At 44.6% G+C, this 24,041-nt stretch overlaps 1 protein-coding gene across 1 annotated transcript in view; it reads left to right on the forward strand.

The window, feature by feature from the left end:
• LOC115461833 (aquaporin-7-like) overlaps nt 1-24,041 on the forward strand; it is an 82,839-nt gene that overhangs the window by 39,796 nt on the left and 19,002 nt on the right. The window contains exons 3-4 of the mRNA XM_030191892.1: nt 14,930-15,056; nt 22,964-23,101. Coding sequence (XP_030047752.1) covers nt 14,930-15,056; nt 22,964-23,101 — 265 coding nt within the window. The remainder of the gene's footprint in view (nt 1-14,929; nt 15,057-22,963; nt 23,102-24,041) is intronic.

The raw sequence follows: 24,041 nt of genomic DNA on the forward strand, positions 1-24,041 counted from the left end.
ATCAAATCTGATCATATTATGATCACTGTTACCAAGCGGCCCCAGCACCATTACCTCCCGCACCAGATCATGCGCTCCACTAAGGACTAGGTCTAGAATTTTTCCTTCTCTCGTCGGCTCCTGTACCAGCTGCTCCATAAAGCTGTCCTTGATTTCATCAAGGAATTTTACCTCCCTAGCGTGCCCCGATGTTACATTTACCCAGTCAATATCGGGGTAATTGAAATCACCCATTATTATTGTGTTGCCCAGTTTGTTTGCGTCCCTAATTTCCTTTAACATTTCTGCATCCGTCTGTTCATCCTGGCCAGGCGGACGTTAGTAGCAGAATGTTGCTGCTAATCGGGTTTATGCCGGACGCTTGTGGCCTGGATTGGCCACTGTTGGAGGCAGGGTGCTGGGCTAGATGGACCATTGGTCTGACACAGTATGACTGTTCTTAGAGAGTGGAGCAGAGTATCAGTCCTGAGCCCTACTGATCTGTGTGGTAAGACTTGTGGAAATTGTGAGCTTGGGGGGAGCAGCTGGCAGTCATACTGTAAGTCCAACTAAAGTTTGACTTGGAACCACTTGGAGGGCTATATGCTGCACAAGTGACAGGGTGAATGGTGACTCTCACGGAGGCAGTTAAGCGGTGTTCCCACTGTGGGACTCACCAGCTAGTGTCGGGATGTTGCAGTGCCTGCAAGCCAGGAATCCCATGGCTTTTAAACCAGGCCTATTTACTGAAGCAGGGACAGTCAGAGTTGCTGCAAGGTGCTTCACTTTCTCACCTTGCTGCCCCTCCAGCACCTAAGAGATCTTGTTTAGACCTCCAGGAGTGGGCACATGAAGCCATCCCTGCTTCTCCCTCCTTATCTGATGTGGCCTCTGTCTGTTCAGGGGCACCATCATTGAAGGAGCCATTAGAGGAGGGAGAGCTCCCTCCTGAGGAGAGGGATGACCCAAAAGTACTGAGATTGTTTCATAAAGGACTCAAAATACAAATCAACTTACGCGTCCAGTTTTTCCTACATAAGCACACAACTGTGGAACGCATTACCAAAAGCCTTGAAAACTACGGACGACCACCTAAACTTCCGGAAAACACTAAAAACTAACCTGTTTGAAAAGGCAATCCCTACCGATCCAACATACTTACTGCTACTACTACTTAACATTTCTAAAGCGCTACTAGGGTTACGCAGCGCTGTACAATTTAACATGGAAAGACAGTCCTTGCTCGAAGAGCTTACAATCTAAAAGACAAATGTACAGTTAATCTGAAAGGTCAGACAGATTGGGGCAACCTATATGTTCGAAAGGTTAGGTTCCGAAAGCAGCATTGAAGAGGTGAGCTTTAAGCAAGGATTTGAAGATGGGTAGGGAGGGGGCTTGGCGTAGGGATTCAGGAAGACTGTTCCAGGCATAGGGTGAGGCAAGGCAAAATGAGTGGAGCCTGGAGTTGGCAGTGGTGGAGAAGGGTACTGAGAGGAGCGATTTGTCGTGTGAGCAGAGGTTACGGGCAGGAACGTAGGGGGAGATGAGGGTAGAGAGGTAGTGAGGAGCAGCAGACCGGGTGCATTTGTAAGTAAGGAGGAGAAGCTTGAATTGGATAAATGCCTGATCTCTGCAATACAACAAAACTAAAGTACGTAATGGACATAACACAACTCTTCCGTTGTATGATTCCCTAAGTGTGGCTGTGCCACATGAACTTTATCTTACCACACCATCACTTTGTATTTGTTTACACCGGAGTCTGCAAACGCCTCTCCAGTACTATGTAAGCCACATTGAGCCTACAAATAGGTGGGAAAATGTGGGATACAAATAAATAAATAAATAAATAAATAGGCGACTGATAAATAAATTGAGTGCCCTTGATATGGGACCTAAAGTGACTGACTGGGTCAAAAACTGGTTAAGTAAGAGAAGATAGAGGGTAGTAGTAAATTGAGTTTGCTCTGAGGAAAGGGATGTTATTAGTGGTGTGCCGCAGGAATTGGTCCTCAGGCCAGCTCTCTAACATCTTTGTGAGCAGAGGGACTGTCTGGTAAGGTCTGTCTCTTTACGGATAATACCAAACTCTGTAATAGGGTTGACACACCGGAGGGTGTGGATGGCATGAGGAAGGAATTGTCAACTCAGATTTAGTGCTAAGAAATGCAGGGTCATGCACTTAGGTTACAAGAATCCAAGGGAACGGTACAATACAGGGTGTGAAGTGTTTCTGTGTACGGAAGAAGAAGGAGACTTGGGAGTGATTGTGTCTGATGACCTTAAGGTAATAGCCAAACAGAGAGGGTAACCAGCATACATAAAAAGCACACAAACAAAAAAAACAACACTGGGCCTTCAAGAATGAGATAACAGGAGTACTTATTTGACAAATAACCCGACCCGACGAGGCTAACACAGGAGCTTTTCTACTTCGCGGCTGTCCTTTCTGACAGCCTCGCTCGGTTTTAAAGATTTTTTCCATCTCCTTTCTCGGAGGCATTAGATACATATAAATTTCATACTATTTACACCCAAACCTTGACCCCCGAGGCAGGCGATATTTAACGCCGAAACACAGTCCGTGTCAGGTCATTTATCAAATAAATACTCCTGCTGTCTCATTCTTGAAGGCCCAGTGTTGCTTTTTTTGTTTGTGACCTTAAAGTAACCAAACAGGTAGAAAACATATAAGGACAGGCTTATGAACCTCAACATGTCTACGCTGGAAGAGAGGGGGCAGCAGAGAGGGGTTATGATAGAGAGGTTTAAATACCTCAGTGGCGTTAATGTACAGGAGGAGAGCCCTTTTCTAATGAAGCAAAAACTCTGGAATTAGTAAGCATAGGACGAAATTAAGAGGAAATAGGTTTAGGAGGAATCTAAGAAAATACTCATTCACAGAAAGGGTGGTGGATGCATGGAATGGCCTCCTGGTGGAGGTTGTGGAGACAAGGACTGTGTCAGAATTTAAGAAAGCATAGGACAGATACATGGGATCTTTTAGGAAAAGGAGGAGTTCTGGATGAGCCATTTGGCCCTTATCTGCTGTCATGTTTCTATGAAAGTATGCATGTACTCCGCAGAAGCCCGGCAGTAGTTACCATCCCTAGCGCGAACCATTTCCAGAGCTAGAAAAATGTCCTATTTTTGTAGTGCCGCAACTTAATTGGCGGTAATGGTGCTGTCCGGCTACCACCAGGTTAGCGAGGGAGCCCTTAGCACCATCGAAATGGCCGTGCAGTAAGTGCTTCACTTACCACATGCCTTTTACCTGCTGCGGTAAAAGGAGACCTCAGCTTGTGTCAAAAACACGCGCTGACACTAGCCCAGGCCCTCTTTTACCGCACTTAGTAAAAGGACCCCTTAGCATGCAGTAATGTAGCTATACTGATTAGGGCATGAATGCCCACTCTTTGTCCCAGACACGCCCCCTCAAAAAAAATTAAATGAATTTTTTAGCGCATGGATCATGGACGTACATTTCACTCTCACAGCAGAACGCCTGAACATGTCCCATGGTACGCCATTTTAAGCTGCATAAGGCATGCATTAATGCCTATGTATACACAGAAGAAACAAATCTCTGCAGAACACCATGTGTAGCAAAAACAGCGAAGATGACCAAGAAAGGGTGGACAACGAGTTCACTCTTAGTGTTACGCTGCTCATAAGCCTTTGCACTTCTTGAGCGCACGGAGCACATGATTTATTATTCCTATACATCTGCAATGTCCAATTTATCAAGTGGATGACCTTATTTTATCTAAGAGACTCCTGATGCAGGCCTTGTCGGCCGAAACACAGCTGTGTCGAGTCTCGATTCTCTTTTAATAAAATGTTTTATCGACTGGAGTGTTGTCCACCCTTTCTTGGTCGTCTTCACTGTTTTTGCTGTACGTTAATGCCTAATCAAGGTGCCTTAGTTAAAAGGGCACCTTGATTAGCTCCACACCAGACGACCCTCTTTCAAAATCTTCTCGTGGGCTACATTAATGCCAGATCGGTGGTTAACAAAGCAACTATTATCTCTGACTGGATCTCAGTGGAACGCCTTGACTTGCTTTTTATCAGTGAAACATGGATTCCTATCCAACAAGATCCCATTCTTCTCGATTTATGTCCTCCAGGTTACAAACTAACACATTGGTCTCGTCAGGGAAGAAGAGGAGGTGGCATTGCTTTGATCTATCGCTCCCTGTCAAACATCGTATCACCTTTAAACTCTTCTTTCATACAAATTAGCCTATGATAATAATTTTTGCATAAAAAAATTAAAATGGACAGAAACTCCGTGGTCCGATCACTACAAGTTAAACATAACCCTTTCATGGCGAAAAAAGGGTCCCCAACCCTCACCAGGACATATACCTTACAGTTTTAGAAATAAGATTGACCCAAGGGACTTTTGGAAAATAGTTTATGACATTCAATGGACAGCTAGTACGGATTCTAACTCCTTCCACTTTGACTGGGATGCTAGGTGCAGAACCGTCTTAGATGTTTTAGCTCCTGTACACACTCGCACGACTCACCGACTGAACTTGACACCTTGGTATAATGAAGAACTTCGAACACTTAAAATACTTACTCGACGTGCTGAGCGGTCCTGGAGAAAAAATAAAAATGAGCATACTCTTCACACGTGGAAACAAGTGCAGCGAAAGTATAAATATTCAATACGACAGTCTAAACGGCAGTACTACAAAACCAAAATAGGTCCAAACTTTAAAAACTTAAGGAAACTATTTTACTTTGTTAATAAATTAACAGATTCTAATTCACTGACCACCACTTGCACAGATATTCCACCTGCTGACGATCTTGCAACATACTTTCAGGAAAAGATTACTAATTTGCAGAAAACAATCCCACAGACCACTGCTGACATTGATTCCTTTCTCCAATGTCTCACACCTATCCCTAGTGAACATCCTGCAGACCGTTTCTTGTCAAACTTTGCCCCACTCACCTTGGAGGCTGTCACCCAGGGGTTTCACAAATTTTCCAAGAAGTACTGTCGACTAGACCGTTGCCCTAATTACTTGCTCAAATCGGCACCATCATGCTTTCTTGCAGACCTTACTACCTACCTCAACTTTATGCTCGAGCACGGTCTATTCCCTGTAACCCATGGCAACATATTACTTACGCCAATTCCAAAGGATTCCAAGCAAAAAAGTGACCTTACCAACTATCGCCCTATTGCTTCAATACCACTTTTTGTAAAACTGATGGAGAGCATGGTGATGAAACAACTTACAGACTATCTTGAAAAGTTTTCTGTTTTTCACGAATCTCAGTCTGGGTTTCGTTCCCTTCACAGCACCGAAACCGTGCTCATCACTTTACTTAACAGCTTTTGGCAGGAACTAGCTCACGGCAAAAGTCTATTGTTATTACAGTTCGATATGTCAAGTGCTTTTGACATGGTTGATCATACCATACTGCTGAACCTTCTTGACAGCCTAGGAATCTGCGGATATGTTCATAACTGGATCAAGGGCTTTCTCTCTTCCAGAACTTACCAAGTAATCGCTAATTCAGATTTATCGCAGTCGTGGAAAGCAACTTGTGGAGTCCCTCAAGGCTCTCCGCCATCACCAACTCTCTTCAATGTTATGATGATTCCACTGGCCAAGACCTTAAGTAACTTAGGACTTAGCCCGCATACTTATGCTGATGATATTACTATTTCTATTCCCTTCAAAAATGACTTGTCCGAGATCTCTAGAGAAGTTAACCACTGTTTAAATATGATGTACTTTTGGGCATCTTCTTTCAAATTCAAGCTGAATGCTGACAAAACACACTGCCTACTATTATCATCTCAGCACAACAAGTACAGACCTCCCACATTAATTACCCCCACCTTACGCCTTCCCATACTGGATAGCCTCAAAATTTTAGGAGTCATCCTTGACCGCTCACTTTCACTCGAACAACACGTTAATGCCACCACAAAGAAGATGTTCTTCTCGCTGTGGAAACTAAAAAGAATAAAACCATTTTCCCCCTGAGAGGTCTTTCGCAACCTCATACAGTCCGTCGTATTATGCCATCTGGATTACTGTAACGGAGTGTATGCTGGATGTAAACAGCAGCTAATTAAGAAACTGCAGAAGGCCCAAAATACAGCAGCCAGATTGGTTTGTGGAAAGTCCAAGTTTGAGAGTGCCACGCTCCTCTGAAAGACACTGCATTGGCTCCCTGTCAAACATCGTATCATCTTTAAACTTTGCTCTCTAGTTCACCAAATCCTATATGGTGAAGTACCTGGCTATATGATAGATCTCATCATCCTACCGCTTCGGAATACGTTCCGACTCTCCCGTTCATATCTTACCCTTCATTATCCAAACTGCTACCTCCTTCTCTTTCATTAGCACTCAGCTTTGGAATTCTTTGCTGAAGACCATAAAAACCATCACAGATCATCTAACTTTCAGGAAATCTCTAAAGACCATGTTGTTCAGCAGTGCTTATCCCATGACCTCTTCCAGTGTCTCCACTGCTGGAAGCGCATCGATCTAGAGACACTTGGACACATCCCCCTTCCCTCAAAGTTTCCCTTCACCTTCTGTCCATTCCTGCTCGTCCCCATTATCTCTTGTAGGTTTTCTGCTGTATTAGCTTCGTTTTACTGCATTGGTGTCTGCCTCTGTGGTGCATTGTAAGCCACATTGAGCCTGACGCTGTTGGGAAACTGTGGGGTACAAATGAGATAATAAATAAAAATAATGCACGATGCAGTTAACTAGACCTCTCAAGGTGATGTTAACTGCTAGGCCGGGTTAGATAAGGGCATACTTACGCTATTTTTTACTACAGCATCATATTTATTTTGATATACCACTTTAATAAATATCTGAGCAATTTACAATATAATAAAATTAAAATGTGGTTTACAATAAAGTTAAAATTATGATGCAACTAAAAATAAAGAATAGAGTAAAACAACAGGAGTGCATTTTTCCTAAATGGGACCAGTGTAACTGTTTAATGTAGAATTCTTATGGCTTCTTAAATGCTCAGTCTACAAATGAATGCAGAAAACATATCACTGTGTAAATACCGAAATATCTGAATGCCATCCTTTTTTCTGTTTTCTAAAAGCCAGCCTTCAGCAGACTGTGTTAAGACTACATAAATCCTGAAAGTCCGATACTTTTTGGATACTTTTGCTTTGGCTGCTTTTGAAAGCCTAAAACCCTGCTAAACGTGAAGTCTGCGTATTGGACTATATAAGAAGTCTGCAAACCATGATACCTGAGGCTACAGAGACTTACCTCTGGATTCCATATATGGTGCCAAGATTTCTGCACCAAAATCTGGGCATGCTCCCAAGATGTGCATGCAAATTAATTGGTTAATAAGCCAATTTACATTAACAATTGGGTGCTAACAACCAATTACTGATGTTAATTGGCACCCATTAAAATTTGTGCACACATCTGGCTGTATGCTATTCTATAAGGCATGGCGCCTAATTCTAATAGAGGACAACTCAAAAGGGGGCGTGGCCACAGACATTCCGAAAAGTTACACACAGAGGAGCATAATTGAATGGGGTGCCCAAGTTGTCATGAGGGCGTCCTTGCAGGACGGCCACATAAAGGGGCGGGGCAACCCGTATTATCGAAACAAGATGGGCGTCCATCTTTTGTTTCGATAATACGGTCGGGGACGCCCAAATCATGAAATTTAGGTTGACCTTAGAGATGGTCGTCCCCGGTTTTCGGCGATAATGGAAACCGAGGACGCCCATCTCAGAAACGACCAAATCCAAGCTATTTGGTCGTGGGATTTGCCAGCATTCGTAGTGCATTGGTCCCCCTCACATGCCAGGACACCAACCGGGCACCCTAGGGGGCACTGCATTGGACTTCACAAATTGCTCCCAGGTGCATAGCTTCCTTACCTTTGGTGCTGAGCCCCCCAAACTCCACTCCCCACAACTGTACACCACTACCATAGTCCTAAGGGGTGAAGGGGGCGGGGCACCTACATGTGGGTACAGTGGGTTTTGGGGGGGGGTTGGAGGGCTCAACATTTACCACCACAAGTGTAACAGGTAGGGGGGTGATGGGCCTGGGTCCGCCTGCCTGAAGTGCACTGCACCCACTAAAAACTGCTCCAGGGACCTGCATACTGCTGTCATGAAGCTGGGTATGACATTTGAGGCTGGCATAGAGGCTGGCAAGAAATGTTTTTAATATTTTTTTTTGTGTGGGAGGGGGTTGGTGACCACTGGGGGAGTAAGGGGAGGTCATCCCCAATTCTCTCCGGTGGTCATCTGGTCAGTTCGGGCACCTTTTCGAGCCTTGGTCGTGAAAAAAAAAAGGACCAAGTAAAGTTGGCCAAATGCTCGTCAGGGACGCCCTTCTTTTTTCCATTATCGGCCGAGGACGCCCATCTCTAAATCACGCCCCAGTCCCGCCTTTCAGACGATGCCGACACGCCCCCGTGAATTTTGGTCGTCCCCGCAATGGAAAGCAGTTGAAGATGCCTAAAATCAGCTTTCCATTATGCCGATTTTTGCGACCGAGAGGACGCCCATCTCCCGATTTGTGTCGGAAGATGGGCGTCCTTCTCTTTCGAAAATTCACCTGACATTCTTACAGAATACTGCCTCAGTGTACCTAACTCGGGAACCAGGATTTACACTGGGTTTCAGCAGGGGCGTGTGCCCTTTATGGAATTGCATTTCATGCTGATTTTTGCTGGCACAGATTATTGAGTGCCATTTTTAGAAGTCCCCACCCCCCCGTAATGTGTGGTGACAAATTTTTTTATTCTCTGTGTTAACTGCTCAACAGCCCTCCCAAAGATGCTGTGAAATCCCCAAACAGTTATTGCAGGTGCTTTTAGTTACCAGGTGTTCATTTTGGCAACCGCTGTATAGTAACAACTAAAGCCATCCAGTCTGCAGATTTACACTTCCTGAGGATATAACCCAGTTGCCAGTCACTGAAGCTTGATTGAGGGTATTACTTCTTATCTAAGTCACTTCTTGTCTTCCTACTACTGCCACTTATCATTTCTGTAGCGCTACTAGACATACGCAGCGCTGTACATTGGACATAACTACTACTACTACTAGTTAACATTTCTAAAGCGCTACCAGGGTTACGCAGCGCTGTACAATCTAACAAAGAAGGCCAGTGTCTGCTCAAAGGAGCTTACAATCTAAAGGACAAAAAGTGCAGTCAATCAAATTGGGGGGGCAGTCTAGATTTCCTGGATAGAGGTACAATGGTGAGGTGCCAAAAGCGACATTGAAGAGGTGGGCTTTGAGCAAGGATTTGAAGATGGGCAGGGAGTTTACAATTTAATCAGGACAGACAAACAGGACTTCCCTCACCCGTAGCTGTCTTGTCTGTCTGTATTATTTAGATTGTAAGCTCTTTTGAGCAGGGACTGTCTCTTTGTATCAGGTGTTCAGCGCTGCGTGCGTCTGGGTAGCACTATACAAATGCTAATAATACTAAGGTGGGTTTGGTTGTCTATCATCTTGGGAAAATGATCATACAGGTTTTCATACTTAATCTAATAACTAGGCCCTGACAACCCCTTTGTTATCATCCTTAACATAGTAAATGACGGCAGATAAAGACCCGAATGGTCCATCCAGTCTGCCCAACAAGGTAAATTCATTTTACATGGTATGTGATACTTTATATGTATACCCGAGTTTGATTTGTCCTTGCCTTTCTCAGGGCACAGAGCATAGATGTCTGCCCAATACTGTTCTTGTACTAAGTTCTGAAGCTAACATCGAAGCCCCTTAAAATTTACACTCCAGCCCATCCATATCTATTCAGTTACGATCAGGGCATAGACCGTAGAAGTCTGCCCAGCACCGGTTTTGCTTCCCAATTACCGGCGTTGCCACCCAATCTCCGATAAGATTCCATAGATCCATTCCTTCTAAACAGGATTCCTTTGTGTGTATCCCACGCGTGATTGAATTCCATTACTGTTTTCATCTCCACCACCTCCCACGGGAGGGCATTCCACGTATCTACCAGCCTTTCTGTGAAAAAATACTTCCTGACATTGTTGCTGAGTCTTTCCCCCTTCAACCTCAATTCATGCCCTCTAGTTCTACTACCTTCCCGTCTCCAGAAAAGGTTTATTTGCGGATTAATACGTTTCAAATATTTGAATGTCTGTATCATATCACCCCTGTTTCTCCTTTCCTCCAAGGTATACCTGTTCAGGTCAGCAAGTCTCTCCTCGTACGGTTTGCAACGTAAATCCCATACCATTTTTGTAGCTTTTCTTTGCACTGCTTCCAGTCTTTTTACATCTTTAGCAAGTTACGGCCTCCAAAACTGAACACAATACTCCAAGTTTTGTAATAATTTAAACAGCAAAATTAGTGCATTTTGGGATTCTTTTACTAAAGTGCGGTACAGTTTTGCAATTATCACATGGTAGGTGCAAAATTGTGTGTGTGTGTGTGATGGTGGTGGTGGTGGGAGGGAGGGTCCCAACACACACACAGAACAAAAATCATTTCCATATGGTACATATATTGACAGTGTGGATACCCTTACTGCCTTTTTCGGAGGTGGTAAGTGCACTTGCGCAATGTGCACCAGTGACAGAGTGCCAAAAGTTACCATGCACTAAGTGCAGTGCACAGCTCATGTCCATTTCCTTCCTCCTAATAATTAAGGCATGAATTAGTGCACAACAAGGGCTACATTCAGTAAATAGCACCTAAAGTTAGGCTCTTTTAAGATCCAAGTTAAGCAACAATTCTATAAAGGTCTTTAGTGTTAAACAACCTTTATAGAAAAGCACTTAGCATGGATTCCCACACCCAATTTTGGGTGCGAGGAGTTAGGCTTGGTGTAACCTGGTGTAAATACTAGTACGCAACCAATGGCAATTGGGCGCATAAATGTCCCTATCAGGGGCGTAGCCAGACTTCAGCGGGAGGGGGGGTCCAGAGCCCGAGGTGATGGGGCACATTTTAGCCCCCCCCAGCACTGCCGACCCCCCCCCGCCATTGCCGACCCCCTCCGTCGCCGCCGCCGCCGCCACCAACAACAACAACTTTGACCATCCCTTGCCGACAACCCTCTTGACCCCCCCTCCTGCTGCCAACCCGCCGTCGCCTACCTTTGCTGGCAGGGGACCCCAACCCCCGCCAGCCGAGGTCCTCTTCTTCCTGCGCAAAGCTTCATTGTACGTGCAGGACGTCAGAAACAGTCAGAACGAAGCCTTGCGTGGGAAGAAGAGGACCTCGGCTGGTGGGGGTTGGGGTTCTCCACCAGCAAAGGTAGGCAACGGCGGGTTGGCAGCGGGAGGGGGGTCGAGAGGGTTGTCGGCAGGGGGGTCCAGGGCCAAATCTACAGGTGCCCAGGCCCCACGTGGCTACGCCACTGATCCCTATTCTATAACACTGCGCCTAAATTTTAGGAACGCCCCAAGCCACCCATGCTCCTTTCCTGTCTGCGCTTCCTTTTGAATTGCGCACTAGACAATTTAGGTGCACAGTTTTCTTGAATAGCGTATAGGCAGGTCCGTGTATAAGTCCTAATTACTGCCAGTTAACACCAATAATAGGCTCATCGATTCATTAGTTTGCATGCAGATCTGGGATCCATGCCCAAATGTGTGCGCCCAAATTTGTGCGACCTTTACAGAATCCGGGGTAACTGCCATGCCAGCACAATAATGGTTACCATGTCTGTGTACTAAGAGTTTATTTTGCACTCACCATGCACTCTTGAGAGTGCACTAGTAAAATGGCCCCTTTATTTTCAAGGGTTTTGAAGCCACGGTTTTGGCAGCACCGGAAACTGGTTTCCAGAGCCATAGAACTGGGATTGGGATGATCTCCAAAATTTGTAGTCTTATGTGTTTTTAACCCAGCGTAGTTTATTTATGTGCTTCCTGATACATATCTGGAAGGATGCTAGGAAGCATAGGGGAAAAGATTACTACTACTACTTAACATTTCTAAAGCGCTACTAGGGTTACGCAGCGCTGTACAATTTAACATAGAGGGACGGTCCCTACTCAAGGAGCTTACAATCTAAGAGACAAGTGAACGGACAGTCCGATAGGGGCGGTCAAATTGGGGCAGTCTGGATTTAGTGAACGGTAAGAGTTAGGTGCCGAATGCAGCATTGAAGAGGTGGGCTTTAAGCAAAGACTTGAAGATGGGCAGGGAGGGGGCTTGGCGTAAGGGCTCAGGAAGGTTGTTCCAAGCATAGGGTGAGGCGAGGCAGAATGAGCGGAGCCTGGAGTTGGCGGTGTTGGAGAAGGGTACAGAGTGGACATTTCTAAAGCGCTACTAGGGTTACGCAGTGCTGTACAATTTAACATAGAGGGACGGTCCCTGCTCAAGGAGCTTACAATCTAAGAGACAAGTGAACGGACAGTCCGATAGGGGCGGTCAAATTGGGGCAGTCTGGATTTAGTGAACGGTAAGAGTTAGGTGCCGAATGCAGCATTGAAGAGGTGGGTTTTAACTAAGCAAAGACTTGAAGATGGGCAGGGAGGGGGCTTGGCGTAAGGGCTCAGGAAGGTTGTTCCAAGCATAGGGTGAGGCGAGGCAGAATGAGCGGAGCCTGGAGTTGGCGGTGTTGGAGAAGGGTACAGAGTGGACATTTCTAAAGCGCTACTAGGGTTACGCAGTGCTGTACAATTTAACATAGAGGGACGGTCCCTGCTCAAGGAGCTTACAATCTAAGAGACAAGTGAACGGACAGTCCGATAGGGGCGGTCAAATTGGGGCAGTCTGGATTTAGTGAACGGTAAGAGTTAGGTGCCGAATGCAGCATTGAAGAGGTGGGTTTTAACTAAGCAAAGACTTGAAGATGGGCAGGGAGGGGGCTTGGCGTAAGGGCTCAGGAAGGTTGTTCCAAGCATAGGGTGAGGCGAGGCAGAATGAGCGGAGCCTGGAGTTGGCGGTGTTGGAGAAGGGTACAGAGTGGACATTTCTAAAGCACTACTAGGGTTACGCAGTGCTGTACAATTTAACATAGAGGGACGGTCCCTGCTCAAGGAGCTTACAATCTAAGAGACAAGTGAACGGACAGTCCGATAGGGGCGGTCAAATTGGGGCAGTCTGGATTTACTGAACGGTAAGAGTTAGGTGCCGAATGCAGCATTGAAGAGGTGAGTTTTAAGCAAAGACTTGAAGATGGGCAGGGAGGGGGCTTGGCGTAAGGGCTCAGGAAGGTTGTTCCAAGCATAGGGTGAGGCGAGGCAGAATGAGCGGAGCCTGGAGTTGGCGGTGTTGGAGAGAGGAGGGATTTGTCCTGTGAACGGAGGTTACGGGCGGGAACATAGGGGGAGATGAGGGAGGAGAGGTAGTGAGGGGTGGCAGACTGAATGCATTTGTAGGTAAGAAGGAGAAGCTTGAATTGAATGCGGTATCCGATTGGAAGCCAGTAGAAAAAGAGAGAGATGACAGTCCATATCTCTGAAAGGATACAGATGAAGGAGAAGCAGAGTCTGCATCCAAAGCCCAGTAAAATGAGAATTAAAGATTTAAATATGTATTGTTGGGCAGACTGGATGGACCGTGCAGGTCTTTTTCTGCCGTCATCTACTATGTTACTATGTTACTATCATAGAAAAGAGGAGGGCAAGGCGAGATACAGTAGAGCCGTTCAAATATCTTAAAGATATAAATAACTCACAAGAAACAAGCACTGTCCAGTAGGAAGGAAATTCTAAAATCAGAAAGAGGTCATGATGTGAAACTGAAAGGGGGAGGGGTAGACTCTAAAGTAACATTAGAAAACATCTCTTCAAGTAAACATGGTGGATGCATAGAACAACCTTCCAGGAGATGTGGAATAATCACAGAGGATGCTGGGATGTGAGGTTAAAAGTTCCTAGTATAGCATTGCATCAGGAATGGACAGACTAGATGGGCCCTTGTGGGTCCTGTCTGCCATTAGTCTCTACATCTTTCTTGAGTAGAGAGATGTGGTAGCCGTGTTAGTCCACTTTTAAAGGTAATCAATAGAAAAAGAACATTTGCTTATTTCCGATCTGACGAAGAAGGGCTACCTTCGAAAGCTAATCAAAAAGTGTATTAAGTTATGTCGAAGCGGCAGATGCAGTCCCCGGTCTCACCTGCCTGCCTCCATGGCTCCAGGCCCCCTGCATTCAAAGCGGCAGTCGCAGATTGCCTCTCTTGAGTCGCAGATCACCTCTCTTCTGGCCTTACCTCCCTGTGTCCCGCCCTCATCTGATGTAACTTCTGGTTTCCGTGAGGGCGGGACACAGGGAGGGAAGCTCTTTGAGCAGGGACTGTCTTTTATGTTTGTGCAGGGCTGCGTACGCCTTGTAGCGCTATAGCAATGCTAAATAGTAGTAGTAGTAAGGCCCGAAGGGAGACGATCTGTGACTGCCGCTTCAAATGCAGGGGGCCTGGAGCCAAGAAGACAGGCAGGTGAGACCGGGAATTGCAGCGTCGGCGGCCTGACCCCGGCAATTAAAAAAAGATATCGTCTTATTTTCTTTTCCATGTTTTATTTTGTTCTGTTTCTATTGATTACGTCTTTCTTGAAACATGCACACATTATAGAAGCTCAGGAATAGCAGCTTGCAGCTGGTTAGTAGTTGCGTGCAAAGCGCATTTGATTAGATGAGTATGCTTGAGCTCTTGCGGTAGCCATTCGGCTCAATTAAAAGATGATAATGAAGCTCTGTTTGAAGTCTGTCCAGCTTCTCTGCCTAAAGGAAATTCAGTGCCATCATCCATGTCGGAAAGGGTGAGGTTTCCTTAGAAGTAAATTATGCTGTCTGGCTGGTCAATGTAATGTCATGTTATTATTCCAGGCGTGCACTATGATGGCATGGCTGTAAAGTGAAGAGTCCTGAGGGAAACTGAATTTGGAGACGTCATGCTTGTCAATAAAAATGTTGTACCTTCCGTAAATGAATAACTGACTCTTTTCTTTTCCTTGATTAGAGTTTTGGTTTAGGTTCTGTTGCACAGGTTGTCCTTGGAAAAAAGGAATATGGACAGTATTTGAGCATTAATCTCTCGTTTGGATTTGGTGTCACCATGGGGATTCATGTAGCTGGAGGAATTTCCGGTATGTACAATAGTAGCTGCTGTATCTGTATGAGAAAAAAACTAGGTCAATGCGTACTGCAAAATCAAGAGGCCTGGTCTCTGAGCTTCAGAAGAACCATGAACAAAGGTAAGGGACTCTTTTACTAAAGGGCATTAACCCCGGGATTCTGTATAGATTCCCCCAAATTTGGGCATGGATCCAGGGGTGTGCTGGTAAATTTTTAACAACAGGCTGTTTCTTCGGACGTAGCCAGCTCTGCAGTTGGAAGGGCCAGGGGTGGCCAGGGGGGGAGCAACACTGGCCTCTCTCTCCTCCCTCCTTTCGTGTGGGCACACTAGGCATACCTTTGCTAGCAGCCAATAAATGGACTGCCACCACTCCCAACATCTTGCTCTGAGCAGCATGCTGGAACTTCTCTCACATGCTCGAGAAGTCCCAGCCTGCTGCCCAGAGCTGGAAACAAGGAGTGGGGAGCAGCAGTAGTCTATTTACTTGGCTGGCAGGGCTCAGCATCCCCACCAGCAAAATAAAAGATAATTCAGCAGGGGGCCCAAGCCCACATGTTGGGAGCCAGTTGTTAAAGTAGCCATGGAGGGCCCCACTTTAACAACCGGCTCCCAAAATTCTTAAAAACTTAACAACCGGCTCTTGCGAGCCTGTGAGAGCCTGCTCCAGCATACCACTGCATGGATCCCAGATTCACACATACACTAATCAGGCAATTAAGCGCTAACAATCAGTTCCTGGAGTTAACAAGAACGTAATTGACAGTAATTAGGAGTTATGAGTGGATCCCCCTGTGCCCTATTCTATAACATGCGTCCCTAAATTTCATAGTGCACAACTCAAAAGGGGGCATGAGCAGGTCAGGTGTGTTCCCAGAAATTATATGTGATGTTATAGAATACTTGTATTTGCACATCTTACTGCCATCAGTTGGGCGCCAGCTTTTACACCAGCCTTTGGGAGGCGTAAATGTTCATGGCCAGGGCTGCTGAGAGACTAGGCCAGGCCCGGGGCAAGGCCGCCCCCATCGCTCCCCCCGCCACTGCCACCCCCCGTCGCACCCCCGCCAAGTATGGTGGACTTCTCATGTCTAACTTTGGGCATGAGCAGGGCCACCGAGAGGGGGACGGGGGGGGGGCAAAATTCCCTGGGCCTGGGCCTCCAAGGGGGGCCCGGTGCCGGGGTCAAGCCGCCGGCGCTGCAGTCCCCGGTCTCACCTGCCTGCCTCCATGGCTCCAGGCCCCCTGCATTCAAAGCAGCAGTCGCAGATCGCCTCTCTTCTGGCCTTACCTCCCTGTGTCCCGCCCTCATCTGATGTAACTTCTGGTTTCCACGAGGGCGGGACACAGGGAGGGAAGGCCCAAAGGGAGGCGATCTGTGACTGCCGCTTCGAAAGCAGGGGGCCTGGAGTTGTGCGCATAAGTTCTAATTATTGCCAATTAGTGCTCATTACTGGTTGTTAAGTGCTGCTATCAATGCTGATTAGCTTGTTAAGCCAATTAAATTATGCATATTGTTATAGAATACGCCTGGATTTCGGCACGGATCTCGAGGCGCACTATACAGAAACTTACTTAAAGCCAGGTCCAGGGATTGAATCTAGTTTCCCTCAGACTTTCATACCGCACTGGTGTTGAGCCATGGTCTGAGTAGCAGTGAGTAATGCAATTGTTGGAATCTATATAAACTCTGAAAAATAAGGGCCCAGTATTAAAAAAAAAAAGCTGAGGTCCTAAATTTAGTATTCTAAGGGGTCCTTTTACTAAGCCGCGGTAAAAGGTGGCCTGCGGTAGTGTAGGCAAGTGCATCGGTCGCGCACTGGGCCAGTTTTTACCCCATCTACAAAAAATGTTGTGCTTTTTTTAATGGGACGGGAAAAGGGTCTGAGGTAAAACTGAAATCAGTGCACGCCCAAAACTGGCCTGAGCCCTTAACACCACCCATTGATCTAGTGGTAAAGGGTGCGTAAAATTTAGGCATGGCTACTGCACCTAAATTTACATGCATAAGTTCTAATTCCATCTAATTACTGCTAATAATTGTTTGTTAGAAAGCCAATTATTGGCACTAATTAGCTTGTTATTCAAACAAATTGAGCTTGCAAATTAGGCACCTGCCCAAATTTGCACGCTCAATTTTTGGCAATTTTATAGAATTAGGTGGTGTCTGGATAAGTCCTTTTGATTATCAAGTCCTATGTTTTCAGTTGAAAATGCTCCTAAATTTAGGCCTGGCATTCATTTGCCTAAATTTAAGAGCCTAGTGTAAGCGCCTAGTAGTGAAAATGAGTGCTAAGCTCCTAACTTCTTTAACCTGCCCTAAATCCCCCTCTGTTTCCAGCCACTTTGTGTGCTCCTAAATTTAAGGTATAGTGAAATTTTGAGGATAAATTTGGCACTCAACCCTAGAAATTTTTCTCAGAGGCTAATTTAGGAGCCTAATCCTTTGAATAATTGTTGTCACAGAGCTGTAGATCTGTTTACAGTTGAACTGAAACTTTATTCACCTTTCCTTTGAATTGTACTAGAGAAAACGTTGTTAGGCAATCAGAAGAATGCTGGACTTAATGGATTTCCTTGTAATTGTTCAGCCTAACCCACTAGGTAATTACATAATTACTGAAATTAACGATACAGTAGAAGATACTTAGTACTGTAACTGGAGTGGATGAATAGTTTAGACGTTAGAGTAATGGGGCCGAAAGCCAGAGTTCAAATCCCACTAATGCTCCTTGTGACCTTGACTAAATCCCTTGCCTCACATACAAACTTAAGAACCCTTTTACTAAAATGTTGTTAAGCCCTAATGCGATCGTAAGTGTGTGAAAAACAGGCTACCGCAAAATGTGTTTTTTTTCTCAGCACACACTACCTATTTTTAAAAAAATATTTTGGGGAGGGGGTGCGCCATAGCTGAAGAGTGGCCATGGAAGCGTAAACCAGTAGTGAATTAGCTTGTTACAGGTATGGAGCCAGTTTCTGTATATAGTGTCTAAAAAATCTGCGTGGAAAACATTTCTGATTAAGTGTATTCTAAAAGTAGTTGGCCAGATTTAGGTGGAATATATGGAATACGCTTAGTTGATATCCCAGGGTCGAAAACCACATGCCTCCATTTACACCAACGAAAACATGGCACACATAGATTTAGGAACAAAAGGGGTTCGCAGTTTCCACAAAAATTCAACAAAAGAAGGAAGTGGAAAACACAACTTCAAGAGATCAATCCGAGACACCAGGGTGAGATGCTCCAGGAAAGCTTTATTAGGACCCTACACGGTCCGTGTTTCGGCTTTTAAAAAAGCCTTCATCAGGGGTCGATCAGTGGATGCACAAAGTATATACTGATTGACAATGGAGCACATGAAATATCGTCTCTGGATAAAATGAAGTGTACTGCCTCGCACCGACAGATTCAATTTGAAATAGTTTGAAAAAGATAGATTTAGGTACAGAGGGCTATATTCTATAACTATGTATGTAAATTTCAGAATGCCAACAAAACACCCATTACCCCGCTTATAACCACACCCATTTTTGCTTTAGATGTTAGGCGCACTGCGTTATAGAATACCCTTAGTGAGTTGTGCGCAAAAATTCTAATTATTGCCAATTAGTGCTCATTATTGCCTGTTAAGTGCTGTTATCAATGCTAATTAGCTTGTTAAGCCAATTAATTGATGCGCATTGTTATAGATTTCGGCGCGGATCTCTAGGTGCACTATATAGAATCCTAAAGCCCCTCTAACTACTTCAATAGATATGCTGCGTAAATATTTTCAAGATATATTAAAAATTCCATTAGAGGGTCTACCACCTATTACTAAAGCACAATATTTATCTGGGACCAAGAAATCTACCTCTCTGAATGCCCAGAATCAACCTGAATTAAACTTAACAGAGTTTTTAGAGAGCTCTCTGGACACTGTAACAGAAAGGACTACCCTTTTGGTATCTTTCGCGTTAGAGTTAGATAGAAATAACGTCTTTAAATTATATTTCAAACACTTAAATGAAATATTTCTAGGGGAACAAGTTCGTATTTACCCTGATTTGAATAAAGATACTCAAATGCGGAGACGGGACTTTTTTAGTCTTAAATCTAGGAGCCTTGCTTTAGGGGGTTTGTTTGTATTGAAATTTCCATGTCGATGCATTGTATCATTAGATTACTACTACTACTATTTAGCATTTCTATAGCGCTACAAGGCATACGCAGCGCTGCACAAACATAGAAGAAAGACAGTCCCTGCTCAAAGAGCTTACAATCTAATAGACAAAAAATAAAGTAAGCAAATCAAATCAATTAATGTGTACAGGAAGGAGAAGAGGAGGGTAGGTGGAGGCGAGTGGTTACGAGTCAAAAGCAATGTTAAAGAGGTGGGCTTTCAGTCTAGATTTAAAGGTGGCCAAGGATGGGGCAAGACGTAGGGGCTCAGGAAGTTTATTCCAGGCGTAGGGTGCAGCGAGACAGAAGGCGCGAAGTCTGGAGTTGGCAGTAGTGGAGAACGGAACAGATAAGAAGGATTTATCCATGGAGCGGAGTGCACGGGAAGGGGTGTAGGGAAGGACGAGTGTGGAGAGATACTGGGGAGCAGCAGAGTGAGTACATTTATAGGTTAGTAGAAGAAGTTTGAACAGGATGCGAAAACGGATAGGGAGCCAGTGAAGGGTCTTGAGGAGAGGGGTAGTATGAGTAAAGCGACCCTGGCGGAAGATGAGACGGGCAGCAGAGTTTTGAACCGACTGGAGAGGGGAGAGGTGACTAAGTGGGAGGCCAGCAAGAAGCAGATTGCAGTAGTCTAAACGAGAGGTGACAAGGGTGTGGATGAGGGTTTTGGTAGAGTGCTCGGAAAGAAAGGGGCGGATTTTACGGATGTTGTAAAGAAAGAAACGACAGGTCTTGGCGGTCTGCTGGATATGAGCAGAGAAGGAGAGAGAAGAGTCAAAGATGACCCCAAGGTTTCGAGCTGAGGAGACAGGGAGAATGAGAGAGCCATCAACAGAAACATGTTTATAGATCCTCAAAAAAATGAAAGTTTTTATAAGTGCTCAAGAAAGTGTTCGAGCTCAAAACCAGATAGTCTCATAGGATGGTAACGCTGATATTCGGCTGTGAGTGTTTTGCATGGCACTGTTCTCAGTTTAATTTCTTTTTCTTTATATTTGATTATTTTTCCTTGTTTCTTGTCCGAAATTTAGATAAATTGTGGACTAAATTGTATAATAATTTTCTTGAGTATTTGATTGATATGTAAATTTCCTTTTTCTGACATTTAAGTTGTTTGACTAAATGTAAATTTAAATCTAATAAAAATAAAATTAAAAAAAAAAAGAATCCGGGGACTGTACACTGAGAAAGAAAATTGTGTCATGTTAAATCTGGGCTTAGTGCACGGGAACGTCCTGCATTTGGATATGTTAAACCCAGATTTCGGCACACTTAAGGGGCCCCTTAGATTGTAAGCTCTCTAGGGACAAAGAAATACCTACCATACTGGAATGTAACTCACCTTGAGCTACTACCAAAAAGGCACGAGTTAAATTTAAAACAAAAACAGAAAAACCACAGAAAAATTGTGTACCTCAAGTCTCTACAGACCTGATGAAGGGAGGATAACTTTGACAAGTTCACTAGAAAATATTTCAAATTTTAAAGTAATGAAAATGTAGCTTCCATAACATTCCCTAACACATTTTACTATATCTTCAACAACATTTTCCCTCTGGTAGTATAAGTAAATTTAAAAGAAAGCTTGCAGTGGTACATGAAGCTAAGGAGGGAAGTTATCCATGTGGGTTACTGTTAACATGGTGCGACCGCACCTTGAATATTGTGTTCAATTCTGGTCGCCGCATCTCAAAAATGATATAGTGGAATTAGAAAAAGTGCTGAGAAGGGCGACGAAAATGGTAAAGGGGACGGGACGACTTCCCTATGAGAAAAGGCTAAAGCGGCTAGGGCTCTTCAGCTTGGAGAAAAGGCGGCTGAGGGGAGATATCATAGAGGTCTATAAAATAATGAGTTGAACGGGTAGATGTGAAGCATCTGTTCACGCTTTCCAAAAATACTAGGACTAGGGGGCATGCGATGAAGCTACAATGTAGTAAATTTAAAACGAATCGGAGAAAATGTTTCTTCACTCAACGTGTAATTAAACTCTGGAATTCGTTGCCAGAGAATGTGGTAAAGGCGGTTAGCTTAGCGGAGTTTAAAAAAGGTTTGGATGGCTTCCTAAAGGGAAAGTCCATAGACCGTTATTAAATGGACTTGGGGAAAATCCACTATTTCTGGGGTAAGCAGTATAAAATGTTTTGTACATTTTGGGGATCTTGCCGGGTATTTGTGACCTGGATTGGCCACTGTTGGAAACAGGATGCTGGGCTCGATGGACCTTTGGTTTTTCCCAGTATGGCAATACTTATGTACTAACACTGGTTATTTTACCACAAGTCGGGCTATTTTAGCACAGGGTCTCATTGCCTAAAATGGGACCCTGTGCTAAAATCAGCTGATTTAAGAGTAGCCCATGTCGATAACTTCCCCCCTAAATCATGAATCTTCACTTCCAACCTCCTCCAATTCTATCTTGTTATAACGGAAAAGAAGAGGAGTGGGGGAAAGTAGGCTCTTTCCAAACAAAGGAGGAGACGTTTAATTGGATAAAAATATATTTATTATAAACAGGTTGACTCAACACAGCCGTGTTTCAGCACCGGAGCACCTTCTTCAGGAGTCTTCCAAGGATGTATCAAGTGCTTAAATCGTTGACACACCAAAAAGGCAAAATAAAAAAGAACAAGCAGTTCCACTACTACTACTTGACATTTCTAAAGAGCTACTAGGGTTACGCAGCGCTGTACAATTTAACATAGAAGGACAGTCCCTGCTCAAAGGAGCTTACAATCTAAAGGACCAATGTACAGTCAGTCAAATTGGGGCAGTCTAGATTTCCTGAAAGGTCTAAAGGTTAGGTGCCGAAAGCAACATTGAAGAGGTGGGCTTTGAGCAAGGATTTGAAGATGGGTAGGGAGGGGGCTTGGCGTAAGGGCTCAGGAAGTTTATTCCAAGCATAGGGTGAGGCAAGGCAGAATGAGCGGAGCCTGGAGTTGGCGGTGGTGGAGAAGGGTACTGAGAGGAGGGATTTGTCCTGTGAGCGGAGGTTACGGGCGGGAACGTAAGGGGAAATGAGGGTAGAGAGGTAATGAGAGGCTGCAGTTCCTTCTCTTTCTAAGTAATGGCATAGATAATAAATATATTTTATAATATATGTTTTTAATAAATAAATTTTTTTATCCAATTATACGTCTCCTCCTTTGTTTGGAAAGAGCCTACTTTCCCCCACTCCTTTTCTGTGTATTTTGTTTCGTGGGGATTGAGCGCACCTCCACACTCCCGTGTGGTAGTCTTTCGTATCTTGTTATAACCAAATTTAAAGTGATCAGATCCTAAAGATACATCCCCAAGAAATTGACGCTCCAAGCTGAAAATATTGTAAATTGTACATGTATATGTGTGTGTGTGTGTGTGTGTGTGTGTGACTAATATGACTTTCTCACTGCTTGTGATTTGATTGTTCATTTCGTGAAAGCAAACAGAAGTCAACACTGAATCAAAATATATATGTGAAGCAAGAGAATGAAGGGGATAAGTCTAAAATTTGAATTTAACATTTCATATAATTAAAGTTCAGAGACTGCTCATAACTATAATTTCTCAACAGCTGGTTTAAGCTCAGGGCTGGATTTGCTTCTTAAACCCCCCCCCCCCCCCCCCTGGGTGCAGGAGCCTCCAGCCCAAGGGACCCAAAGGCAGACCCTGTGGGCCCTGTTAGGCAATCACGCTTTTGTTTCTTAAAGGTTAACTGAGTAGCCAGGCATTGTTTCTGCTAATGAAGCTGTTTGTTTGGTTTCATTTAGGTGCCCATATGAATACTTCTGTATCACTAACAAACTGCATTTTGGGACACCTGCCCTGGAGAAAATTACCGTTTTATGCCTTAGGACAATTCATTGGCTCCTTCCTCGCAGCCGCGTTGGTGTATTGTGTATATTATGGTACTGTCATTAATTAAAAGATTGATAGTTTATTTTTTTTAATGTTGCTTAACAATGGATCTGATAACATACTATTCCAAAAATGATTTATTTTAATGCAATTATTGTTACAGAATGGAGAATGATCAATTCCCTGTCCATGTCTGCACACAGTTCAAAGTTTTTCTCACTGGCGTACAAGTGCATTAATTTTGCAGCAACTCCTTACCTCTTCTCTCTTTCGCAGCTTACATCCCTCCTCATCTGTGCCCTTTTCCTCCGTCTCCATTTCCCAACTCTGTGCTTTCTACCTTATTGCTATACCAGGGGAGTAGCCAGACAACAGATTTTGGGTGGGCCTAGGCAAGAAGTGGGTGGGCACCAAGTGTTCTCCCCCCCACCCCCTCCCCTCAACCACCACCCAAAAAATATCTCAGCTGGTGAGAAAACGCTTCTTTCCATCTTGGCAGTCTGCAGCAGGCATGCGCTGAAAACTGAGCATGCGCAGGTGCCGTTATCGTGGACAGTAGCGTTTTCGTTACCATCGGGGGAAGTCTTCAGCTGGCGGAGCTTGGGATCCCCACCAGCTACTACTACTACTACTACTATTTAGCATTTCTATAGCGCTACAAGGCATACGCAGCGCTGCACAAACATAGAAGAAAGACAGTCCCTGCTCAAAGAGCTTACAATCTAATAGACAAAAAATAAATAAAGTAAGCAAATCAAATCAATTAATGTGAACGGGAAGGAAGAGAGGAGGGTAGGTGGAGGCGAGTGGTTACAAGTGGTTACGAGTCAAAAGCAATGTTAAAGAGGTGGGCTTTCAGTCTAGATTTAAAGGTGGCCAAGGATGGGGCAAGACGTAGGGGCTCAGGAAGTTTATTCCAGGCGTAGGGTGCAGCGAGACAGAAGGCGTGTGCTACTGTTGGATGGGCCTGAGCCCTAAGTGGGTGGGCCC

Source organism: Microcaecilia unicolor, chromosome 2 (genome assembly GCF_901765095.1).
Source record: "Microcaecilia unicolor chromosome 2, aMicUni1.1, whole genome shotgun sequence".
NCBI classification, from domain to species: Eukaryota; Metazoa; Chordata; class Amphibia; order Gymnophiona; family Siphonopidae; genus Microcaecilia; species Microcaecilia unicolor.